The sequence below is a fragment of the Entelurus aequoreus genome, linkage group LG28 (genome assembly GCF_033978785.1).
Source record: "Entelurus aequoreus isolate RoL-2023_Sb linkage group LG28, RoL_Eaeq_v1.1, whole genome shotgun sequence".
Taxonomy (NCBI): Eukaryota; Metazoa; Chordata; class Actinopteri; order Syngnathiformes; family Syngnathidae; genus Entelurus; species Entelurus aequoreus.
The window spans coordinates 3,450,155-3,462,756 of record NC_084758.1 but is presented as its reverse complement, the minus strand read 5'-3'; the positions used below and the strand labels follow the sequence as shown (position 1 = coordinate 3,462,756).

The window sequence follows — 12,602 nt, the reverse complement described above, 5'->3', positions numbered from 1 at the left end:
CTGGTGCTGTAGTTGTAGGAGATGTCTCAAAACGTCATCAGGAGTCCCGACTAAACCCGTAAATGTAAGAAAATGTAAGAAAATGCATTTTTTAAGAAAAACATTTTTTGCTAAAATGTCGTAAGGGGGGACCCTGTCGTAAAAATGCCAAAAAACGGACTTGCTTCGGCAGTACAATTCTGGTGCTGTAGTTGTAGGAGATGTCTTAAAACGTCATCAGGAGTCCCTACAAAACCTAAAAATGGCATAAAATGCTTTTTTTGGGAAAACTTTTTTTTTACAAAAAAAAATTCAAAAAACGGACTTGTTTGAGCAGCACAATTCTGGTGCTGTAGTTGGAGGAGATGTCTCAAAACGTCATCAGGAGTCCCGACTAAACCCGTAAATGTAAGAAAATGTAAGAAAATGCATTTTTTAAGAAAAACATTTTTTGCTAAAATGTCGTAAGGGGGGACCCTGTCGTAAAAATGCCAAAAAACGGACTTGCTTCAGCAGTACAATTCTGGTGCTGTAGTTGTAGGAGATGTCTCAAAACGTCATCAGGAGTCCCGACTAAACCAGTAAATGTAAGAAAATGTAAGAAAATGCATTTTTTAAGAAAAACATTTTTTGCTAAAATGTCGTAAGGGGGGACCCTGTCGTAAAAATGCCAAAAAACGGACTTGATTCAGCAGCACAATTCTGGTGCTGTAGTTGTAGGAGATGTCTCAAAACGTCATCAGGAGTCCCTACAAAACCTAAAAATGGCATAAAATGCTTTTTTTGGGAAAACTTTTTTTTTTTTAATTTTTTTTCAAAAAACAGACTTGCTTCAGCAGCACAATTCTGGTGCTGTAGTTGTAGGAGATGTCTCAAAACGTCATCAGGAGTCCCGACTAAACCCGTAAATGTAAGAAAATGTAAGAAAATGCATTTTTTAAGAAAAACATTTTTTGCTAAAATGTCGTAAGGGGGGACCCTGTCGTAAAAATGCCAAAAAACGGACTTGCTTCGGCAGTACAATTCTGGTGCTGTAGTTGTAGGAGATGTCTCAAAACGTCATCAGGAGTCCCTACAAAACCTAAAAATGGCATAAAATGCTTTTTTTGGGAAAACTTTTTTTTTTTTAATTTTTTTTCAAAAAACAGACTTGCTTCAGCAGCACAATTCTGGTGCTGTAGTTGTAGGAGATGTCTCAAAACGTCATCAGGAGTCCCGACTAAACCCGTAAATGTAAGAAAATGTAAGAAAATGCATTTTTTAAGAAAAACATTTTTTGCTAAAATGTCGTAAGGGGGGACCCTGTCGTAAAAATGCCAAAAAACGGACTTGCTTCGGCAGTACAATTCTGGTGCTGTAGTTGTAGGAGATGTCTCAAAACGTCATCAGGAGTCCCGACTAAACCCGTAAATGTAAGAAAATGTAAGAAAATGCATTTTTTACGAAAAACATTTTTTGCTAAAATGTCCCTGTCGTAAAAATTCCAAAAAACGGACTTGTTTGAGCAGCACAATTCTGGTGCTGTAGTTGTAGGAGATGTCTCAAAACGTCATCAGGAGTCCCGACTAAACCCGTAAATGTAAGAAAATGTAAGAAAATGCATTTTTTAAGAAAAACATTTTTTGCTAAAATGTTTTAAGGGGGGACCCTGTCGTGAAAATGCCAAAAAACGGACTTGCTTCAGCAGCACAATTCTGGTGCTGTAGTTGTAGGAGATGTCTCAAAACGTCATCAGGAGTCCCGACTAAACCCGTAAATGTAAGAAAATGCATTTTTTAAGAAAAACATTTTTTGCTAAAATGTCGTAAGGGGGGACCCTGTCGTAAAAATGCCAAAAAACGGACTTGCTTCAGCAGTACAATTCTGGTGCTGTAGTTGTAGGAGATGTCTCAAAACGTCATCAGGAGTCCCTACAAAACCTAAAAATGGCATAAAATGCTTTTTTTGGGAAAACTTTTTTTTTACAAAAAAAAATTCAAAAAACGGACTTGTTTGAGCAGCACAATTATGGTGCTGTAGTTGTAGGAGATGTCTCAAAACGTCATCAGGAGTCCCGACTAAACCCGTAAATGTAAGAAAATGCATTTTTTACGAAAAACATTTTTTGCTAAAATGTCGTAAGGGGGGACCCTGTCGTAAAAATTCCAAAAAACGGACTTGATTCAGCAGCACAATTCTGGTGCTGTAGTTGTAGGAGATGTCTCAAAACGTCATCAGGAGTCCCTACAAAACCTAAAAATGGCATAAGATGCTTTTTTTGGGAAAACTTTTTTTTTAGAAAAAAAAATTCAAAAAACAGACTTGCTTCAGCAGCACAATTCTGGTGCTGTAGTTGTAGGAGATGTCTCAAAACGTCATCAGGAGTCCCGACTAAACCCGTAAATGTAAGAAAATGCATTTTTTACGAAAAACATTTTTTGCTAAAATGTCGTAAGGGGGGACCCTGTCGTAAAAATTCCAAAAAACGGACTTGATTCAGCAGCACAATTCTGGTGCTGTAGTTGTAGGAGATGTCTCAAAACGTCATCAGGAGTCCCTACAAAACCTAAAAATGGCATAAGATGCTTTTTTTGGGAAAACTTTTTTTTTAGAAAAAAAAATTCAAAAAACAGACTTGCTTCAGCAGCACAATTCTGGTGCTGTAGTTGTAGGAGATGTCTCAAAACGTCATCAGGAGTCCCTACATAACCTAAAAATGTCATCTCCTGTTCCCACAGTACCTCCGTGTCTCCGCAGTGAGCCGTGCGCCTCACCTGCCGATCTTCCCCCTGGACTCTGACTGCCTTCCTCCACCTCCGCACTCGGACCTGGACTTCTGGACGCCTCTCTCCTGCCCCCACGGACCTCGCTCGGATCACGAACCTCTTTTGCTTCGCCCCTCTGGACTTCTTTGCTGCCACAACCAACACACACTTACAATAACCTCTGGTAACTTATATTTGGTTAACTTCTACACATAGCCCTGCATCCACACACATAGTAGCATACACACCCTACGTAATCATCAAGCTCAAATAAAACCCGTTGAGCTAGACCTCCTGCTGTCGTACCGTCTCCTTCCCCCTTCGTCTTACGTAACAGTACCGGTACCAAAATGTATTTTGATACTTTTCTAAAAAAAGGGTACCAAAAAAATTGCATTATTGGCTTTATTTGAACAAAACATCTTAGTGTACATGAAACATATGTTTATTATTGTCATTTAGTCCTCAAATAAAATAGTGAACATACTAGACAACTTGTCTTTTAGTAATAAGTAAACAAACAAAGACTCCTAATTAGTCTGCTGACGTATGCATTAACATATTGTGTCATTTATACACCTATTATTTTGTACACATTATCAGGGACAAACTGCAAAAATTGATTATTAATCTACTTGTTCATTTGCTGTTAAAATCTGCTTATTTTCTGTTTCAACATTTTCTATCTACACTTTTGTTCAAATGTAATAATCACTTATTCTTCTCTTCTTTGATACTTTACATTAGTTTTGGATGATACCACACATTTAGGTATCGATCTGATACCAAGTAGTTACAGGATCATACATTGGTCATTTTCAAAGTCCTCATGTGTCCAGGGACATATTTACTGACTTTATAAACATAATATACATTTTAAAAGAAGGAAAAAAGATTTTGTGACGATAAAAAATATCGATGTAATCATAGTAGTATCGACTAGATACGCTCTTGTACTTGGTATCATTACAGTAGATGTCAGGTGTAGATCCACCCATGGCATTTGTTTACATTGTGACGGCGGTGAGATATTGTATCCTCCTACGGTGTGTAGTGAAGCATGTTTAGCTATTCCTCATCCTCCAGTGATAATGCTACTTGTAAAAAACTTACTTTATTTGTCGCCATGGAGGCCAGGATTAGTGATTTAGAAGTAGCTGAAACACTGTGGATGTGTGTTAGCTGCGAGCTAGTTAGCCATGTCTTAAAGCAGCTCTTCCTGAGGGTGTTTCAGTGTTATAACTTCACCTTTATCTTGACTTTTTACACCAAAATGCGTCCATTCTCCCTTTTCTGTCTACACACTGTGTCTGCTTGTAAGTACTCTGTGTGTGTGTGCTGCCCAACAGCAGTAAAACCAGCAATGTCATGATTGACTATTTGCTTGATCAGTAACTTAACAAAGCTCCAAAGTTTTGGTTCACCTCCATCGTAGTTCACTAAGACGGGTCCTCCATTATATTTGTCATTAGGGCCTGGAATCTAGCTCTGCAAGACCTGGGATAGCTGAGTGGTTAACACTGTTGGCCACCAAGCAAGGGGTACTGGGTTCAAATCCCAGTAGGGAGTTAGTGTTTTGTTTCACTATCATTGTGATTTTGTGAGACAGGTTCTCAATTAAATATGTCATTGGGGCCCGAAATCTAGCTTCAAGAAGACCAAGAATAGCTTAGTGGTCAAAGCAGCTAGTGCCCAATCAAATGGGACTGGGTTCAAATCCCAGTCAGATCGTTTGGTGACTAGGAAATATCCAGTCAGAGAAATTACTCTTTTATATCATAGTTTACTGAGACAGGTTCTAAATCACATATAATTAAATATGTCATTGGGGACCGAAATCTGCCTTCAAGAATACCAAGGATAGCTGAATGTTTAAAGCAGCTAGCTCCCAATCAAAGGGTTCTGGGTCCAAATCCCAGTCAGGTCACTCTGAAACAGGTAAAGATCTTGTCAGAGGAATAAATCTTTTGTATGATAGTTTAAAGGTTCTCAATTATATATGTCATTGGGGCCCGAAATCTGGTAACAAGATAGACCAAGGATAGCTGAATGGTTAAACAGCTATCTCTCAATCAAAGGGTTCTGGGTTCAATCCCTGTCAGGTCGATCGGCTTGCCAAGCCAAAGTATGCAGAAGTGGGGATGCCGGACGATGTGGGGGTGTATCAGTAATTCCTATGCTGGGATGGGTGGGAATAGAAAGATAGATAATTAATTCATTGTGAGTGTTGACCAATCAGCTCTCCTGGTCTGACTAATTGCAATTGAGATAATAAAATAGATGAAACAATTCTAATTGGATAATGAATAAACCAAATACAAGAAAGATAATTGGGGAAAAAATGGAGGAAGTAGAACTAGTGGAATAATTTAATTAAAAGATAATTGTATTGATAATTAATTATTAAGATAATTAATTATACAAATTTGTGTTTTTTATTATCTAATTTTTTTTTATCACAATTGCAATTAGACATGTTTTTATTAATCATATTTTTTTATTATCCAATTATTTCAACTTTTTTATTATCTCAAATGCAGTTAGTCAGACCAGGAGCTCCATTAAGATCTTTGATTAGTGTTTTGTAACATGTATTTAAAACAGCAGAGTGCTCCTGTCTTAGAAAGGATCTTTGACCTGCATTTTTCCACAGTACAGTGCTCCCGTCAAACAAGATCTTTGTTCTGTGACAGGAGCACTCCACTGTATTATCCTGAATCAGATGCACCTGTGTGAGGTGGTTAGCTGCATAAAGACACCTGTCCAATCAGTAAGAGCCAAACATTCAGCATGGCTAAGAGCAAAGAGCTGTCCAAAGACACCAGAGACAAAATGGTACAACTCCACAAGGATGGAAAGGGCTACGGAGAAATTGCCAAGCAGCTTGGTGAAAAAAGGTCCACTGTTGGAGCAATCATTAGAAAATGGAAGAAGCTAAACATGACGGTCAATCTCAATGGGAGTGGAGCCCCATGCAAGATATCACCTGGTGGGGTCTCAATGATGCTAAGAAAGGTGAGGAATCAGCCCAGGACTACACGGCAGGACTTGGTCAATGACCTGAAAAGAGCTGGGACCACTGTTTCCATGGTCACTGTTGGTAATAACGTCATGGTTTGAAATCATGCATGGCACGGAAGGTTCCCCTGCTTAAACCAGAACATGTTAAGGCCCGTCTTAAGTTTGCCAATGACCATTTGGATGATCCAGAGGAGTCATGGGAGAAAGTGTTGTGGACAGTGTTTTATCACATCTCTATCATAGTTTACAGACACAGGTTCACCATTACATCTGGTCTTAAGAAAACCCAAGGTAGCTCAGTGGGTTACATCGATACTGTTAACCAAGGGGTACTGGGTTCAAGTCCCACTTACAGTTTTATATCATAGTTTACTGAGACAGGTTCTCAATTAAATGTTTCATTGGGGCCCGAAAACTTTGTTCTAGAAGACCAAAGATAGCTGAAGGGTTAAACAGCTACCTCCCAATCAAAGGGTTCTGGGTTCAATCCCAGTCAGGTCACTCTACAACTAGTAAATACCCACTCAGAGCAATTAGTCTTTTAAATGAAAGTTTACTGAGACAGTTCTCAATTATATATGTCATTGGGGCCCGGAAATCTGACAACAAAAAGAGCAAGGATGGCTGAATGGTTAAACAGCTACCTCTCAATCAAAGGGTTCTGGGTTCAATCCCAGTCAGGTCACTCTACAACTAGTAAATATCCACTCAGAGCAATTAATCTTTTAAATGAAAGTTTACTGAGACAGTTCTCAATTATATATGTCATTGGGGCCCGGAAATCTGGCAATTGTATGGCCGAGGATAGCTGAATGGTTAAACATCTAGCTCCCAACAAAGGGTTCATGGGTTCAATCCCAGTCCAAGGTCCAAGCAAGGGTGGGGAGTAGCGTTATGTGGGGGTGTATCACCTCCCCCACACAGAGTAAAGTCAAGTGGTAGCTGGTTAATTAACTTATAGTTAAAAAGGTAAGTATGAGTAATAATAATAACAAATAGTCTATAGTCCAAAAGTCAAGGGTAACCTCGGGGGTTAGCTCCTCCTCCTTGCCGAGGCTAAAGTTGGCTGGGATGGGCGGGAATAGAAAGATAGATAATTAATTCATTGTGAGTGTTGACCAATCAGCTCTCCTGGTCTGACTAATTGCAGTTGAGATAATGAAAAAAAAAAAACTGCAATTGATACAATAAAAATAAAAAAAATTGGATAATAAAAAAATAAGATTAAAAAAAACATGTCTGTCATGTAATTGCAATTGAGATAATTACAATTGAGTTAATTGAGATAATTAATTGAGATAATTAATTGAGATAATTGAAATGGAGATAATTAATTTTAATTATGTCAATTGAGATAATTAATTATCTCAATTGACATAATTAAAATTAATTATCTCCATTCCAATTATCTCAATTAATTATCTCAATTAACTCAATTGTAATTATCTCAATTGCAATTACATGACAGACATGTTTTTTTTAATCTTATTTTTTTATTATCCAATTATTTTTTTTTATTGTATCAATTGCAGTTTTTTGTTTTTTTTATTATCTCAACTGCAATTAGTCAGACCAGGAGAGCTGATTGGTCAACACTCACAATGAATTAATTATCTATCTTTCTATTCCCGCCCATCCCAGCCAACTTTAGCCTCGGCAAGGAGGAGGAGCTAACCCCCGAGGTTACCTTTGACTTTTGGACTATAGACTATTTGTTATTATTATTACTCATACTTACCTTTTTAACTATAAGTTAATTAACCAGCTACCACTTAACTTTACTCTGTGTGGGGGAGGTGATACACCCCCACATAACGCTACTCCCCACCCTTGCTTGGACCTTGGACTGGGATTGAACCCATGAACCCTTTGTTGGGAGCTAGATGTTTAACCATTCAGCTATCCTCGGCCATACAATTACCAGATTTCCGGGCCCCAATGACATATATAATTGAGAACTGTCTCAGTAAACTTTCATTTAAAAGATTAATTGCTCTGACTCAATATTTACTAGTTTTAGAGTGACCTGACTGGGATTGAACCCAGAACCCTTTGATTGGGAGGTAGCTGTTTAACCCTTCAGCTATCTTTGGTCTTCTAGAACAAAGTTTTCGGGCCCCAATGAAACATTTAATTGAGAACCTGTCTCAGTAAACTATGATATAAAACTGTAAGTGGGACTTGAACCCAGTACCCCTTGGTTAACAGTATTGATGTTACCCACTGAGCTACCTTGGGTTTTCTTAAGACCGGATGTAATGGTGAACCTGTGTCTGTAAACTATGATGGAGATGTGATAAAACACTGTCCACAACACTTTCTCCCATGACTCCTCTGGATTTATATTATTGTATATACTAGGTCATAAAATCAGTGTCAGTTGAGTCGGTCCATATGTTGCCTGTAGGGATTTTTAATGTCCAGCAGATGTCAGTATTTAGTGACACAGTATCAATACAGTTTTGCAATGTGTCGAAACGCTTCATGACGCCTCATCAACCCATCACTACCGTAGCCCTTTCCATCCTTGTGGAGTTGTACCATTTTGTCTCTGGTGTCTTTGGACAGCTCTTTGCTCTTAGCCATGCTGAATGTTTGGCTCTTACTGATTGGACAGGTGTCTTTATGCAGCTAACCACCTCACACAGGTGCATCTGATTCAGGATAATACAGTGGAGTGGAGGTGTTACAAAACACTAATCAAAGATCTTGTTTGACAGGAGCACTGTACTGTGGAAAAATGCAGGTCAAAGATCCTTTCTGTGACAGGAGCACTCTGTTGTTTTAAATACATGTTACAAAACTATGATATAAAAGAGTAATTTCTCTGACTGGATCTTCCCTAGTCACCAAACGATCTGACTGGGATTTGAACCCAGTCCCATTTGATTGGGCACTAGCTGCTTTGAGCACTAAGCTATTCTTGGTCTTCTTGAAGCTAGATTTCGGGCCCCAATGACATATTTAATTGAGAACCTGTCTCACAAAATCACAATGATAGTGAAACAAAACACTAACTCCCTACTGGGATTTGAACCCAGTACCCCTTGCTTGGTGGCCAACAGTGTTAACCACTCAGCTATCCCAGGTCTTGCAGAGCTAGATTCCAGGCCCTAATGACAAATATAATGGAGGACCCGTCTTAGTGAACTACGATGGAGGTGAACCAAAACTTTGGAGCTTTGTTAAGTTACTGATCAAGCAAATAGTCAATCATGACATTGCTGGTTTTACTGCTGTTGGGCAGCACACACACACAGAGTACTTACAAGCAGACACAGTGTGTAGACAGAAAAGGGAGAATGGACGCATTTTGGTGTAAAAAGTCAAGATAAAGGTGAAGTTATAACACTGAAACACCCTCAGGAAGAGCTGCTTTAAGACATGGCTAACTAGCTCGCAGCTAACACACATCCACAGTGTTTCAGCTACTTCTAAATCACTAATCCTGGCCTCCATGGCGACAAATAAAGTACGTTTTTTACAAGTAGCATTATCACTGAAGGATGAGGAATACCTAAACATGCTTCACTACACACCGTAGGAGGATACAATATCTCACCGCCGTCACAATGTAAACAAACGCCATGGGTGGATCTACACCTGACATCCACTGTAATGATACCAAGTACAAGAGCGTATCTAGTCGATACTACTATGATTACATCGATATTTTTTATCGTCACAAAATCTTTTTTCCTTTTTTTTGTAAATGTATATTATGTTTATAAAGTCAGTAAATACGTCCCTGGACACATGAGGACTTTGAAAATGACCAATGTATGATCCTGTAACTACTTGGTATCAGATCGATACCTAAATGTGTGGTATCATCCAAAACTAATGTAAAGTATCAAAGAAGAGAAGAATAAGTGATTATTACATTTGAACAAAAGTGTAGATAGAAAATGTTGAAACAGAAAATAAGCAGATTTTAACAGCAAATGAACAAGTAGATTAATAATCAATTTTTGCAGTTTGTCCCTCATAATGTGTACAAAATAATAGGTGTATAAATGACACAATATGTTAATGCATACGTCAGCAGACTAATTAGGAGTCTTTGTTTGTTTACTTATTACTAAAAGACAAGTTGTCTAGTATGTTCACTTTTTTATTTGAGGACTAAATGACAATAATAAACATATGTTTCATGTACACTAAGATGTTTTGTTCAAATAAAGCCAATAATGCAATTTTTTGTGGTACCCTTTTTTTAGAAAAGTATCAAAATACATCTTGGTACCGGTACTGTTACGTAAGACGAAGGGGGAAGGAGACGGTACGACAGCAGGAGGTCTAGCTCAACGGCTTTTATTTGTGAATTGTTTTTGTTTGCGGATGACTCGACCTTGCTGGTATCCGGCAAGGACAAGTCACAGGTGGAGAAAATCCTCAGTGCTGAACTCTGTAGAACTTGCACCTGGCTCGCTGACAACAAGCTATCCATACACTTGGGTAAAACTGAATCCATCCTGTTTGGGTCCCACATCAACCTTAAGAAAGTCAATGACTTCACTATAAAAGTGGGTGACGTTGTTCTCACCAGGAAAGATGAGGTCACCTACCTAGGTTCCATTCTAGAGGCTAATCTTTCCTGTGATAAAATGGCAACCAAGGTAATCAAAAAGGTCAACCAACGAACGAGATTTCTCTACAGAATCTCCTCTCTGGTCAACAAAAGCACCTTGAGGATTCTGGTGGGAACTCTCGTTCAACCCTTTTTTGATTACGCATGCACCTCCTGGTACCCTAGCACCTCTAAAACCCTCAAATCTAAACTCCAAACATCCCAGAACAAGCTAGTCAGGTTACTTCTAGACCTCCACCCCAGATCCCACCTCACTCCTACCCACTTCTCCAAAGTGGGCTGGCTCAGGGTGGAGGACAGAGTAAAACAACTTGCACTGAGCCTAGTCTATAAAATCCGCTACACCTCCCTGATACCGAAGTACATGTCAAACTACTTCCATAACGTAAATGACCGCCATAACCACAACACCAGGGGGAGCTCCACTAACCACGTTAAACCCAGATTCCCATCTAACAAAGGTCTTAACTCATTCTCTTTCTATGCCACATCAATGTGGAATGCACTCCCAACAGGTGTAAAAGAAAGCATAAGAAAAAGTATCTACATTTGATTGTTAACATTTGATTTATATATGTTTATTTTTTAAATATTTTTATGAATTTATTAATCAATCAACAAAACAATACACAACAATGCAATCCAATTCCAAAAGCAAAGCCGCCCCAGCAACACTAAGAACAACAGTAAACAGCAATTGAGGACACAAACATGACACGGAACAATCCAAATGTAGTGAAACAAAAATGAACATTATCGACAACAGCATCAATACTAGTAACAATATCAAAACAGCAGTGATTAAAAATCCCTCATTGACATTATCATTAGACATTTATATATATAAAAAAAGAACAATAGTGTGACAGTGGCATACACTTGCATCGCATCTCATAAGCTTGACAACACATTGTGTCCAATATTTTCACAAAGATAAAATAAGTCATATTTTGGTTCATTTAATAGTTGAAACAAATTATTCTTGAGACAAGATTTCGGGCCCTAATGACATATTTATTTGAGAAGCTGTCTCAGAAAATTATGATATAAAACAATAACTCCCCAGCTGGAGCCTTCCTAGTCAATGCTGGACCATGACTTGGATTTGAACCTAGTACCCTTTGATTGGGAGCTAGCTGCTATAACCACTCGGCTATCCTTTATCTGCCAACTCACAGTTTCCGTGCTCCAATGACATAACCTGTCCTAGTAAACTAGGATATAAAACAGCAACTCTTCCAGTTGGAGCTTTCCTAGTCACTGCACGACATGACATGGATTTGAAACCAATCCCCTTTGAGTGACAGCTAGCTGCCTTAACCACTCAACTATCATTGGTCTGCTGGAGCCAAGACTTCGGGCCCCAATGACATATTTAATTGAGAAACTGTCTCAGTAAACTATGATACAAAAAAGTAACTCCTCCAGCCGGAGTTTACCTAGTCACTGCTCGGCCATGACTGGGATTTGAACCCAGTCCTCTTTGATTGGAAGCTAGCTGCTTTAACCACTCGGCTACCCTTTGTCGTGCCCCAATGACATATTTAAATGAGAACCTGTCTCAGTTAACTACAAATGGACGTGTAAAAAAACACTGACTCTTTTGGCTGGAGTCTTGTAACCTGACCGGGATTTGTACCCAGTACCCCTTGGTGCACAGTTACCAGTGTTAACCACTCAGCTACATATATATACTGTACATACTGTATATGTATATATACATATACAAAAATTAACATTTATACCGTATATCTAAGGGTTGTCAAGTGATTAATTTGTTTTAATCAGATTAATCACACTCTAGATCTGTGATTAATCCTGATTAATCACAGATTATTTTTCTAGCATTTTTTAAATGTTATATATATATATATATATATATATATATATATATATATATATATATATGGGGTGAAGGAGTGATGCGTGGGATGATGCAACACTATGCCCAGATGTGGGATGTGAGTTCAGGATGTTGGTGTGGCTTGTGCAGCCCTTTGAGACACTCGTGATTTAGGGCTATATAAGTACTGTGAAGTCTGGGAAGCTAAATAAGGCACACTTGGAAATAATGAATTTCTTTATGTGTGCAATTGCGGCAGAAGTCCACAGGAGGGCGCACGTTCCCTTCCAGAGTCTATAGCTGCCATTAAAAGACACTTGGGCAATAGCCAGAGGTGCACTCTTAAAACGAATGTGTTGGAAATAACACAATTTGTGTTGTTTTTTTACACATCTCCATGTCCAGAGGGGGACAACTCAATTTG

The 12,602-nt window shown here is 38.6% G+C and overlaps 1 protein-coding gene across 5 annotated transcripts in view; it reads left to right on the top strand.

Annotated features, from left to right (window-relative positions):
• LOC133645221 (uncharacterized) overlaps positions 1 to 3,061 on the top strand; it is a 69,140-nt gene extending 66,079 nt beyond the window's left edge. For all 5 annotated transcript variants that reach the window (XR_009824930.1, XM_062040103.1, XM_062040101.1 and 2 more), the window contains one exon: positions 2,697 to 3,061. Coding sequence is in view for 4 of the 5 variants with exons in the window: in XM_062040103.1 (XP_061896087.1) it covers positions 2,697 to 2,758 (62 nt within the window). In the remaining variant the exon portion in view is untranslated. The remainder of the gene's footprint in view (positions 1 to 2,696) is intronic.
• The last annotated feature ends 9,541 nt before the right edge of the window (positions 3,062 to 12,602 follow it).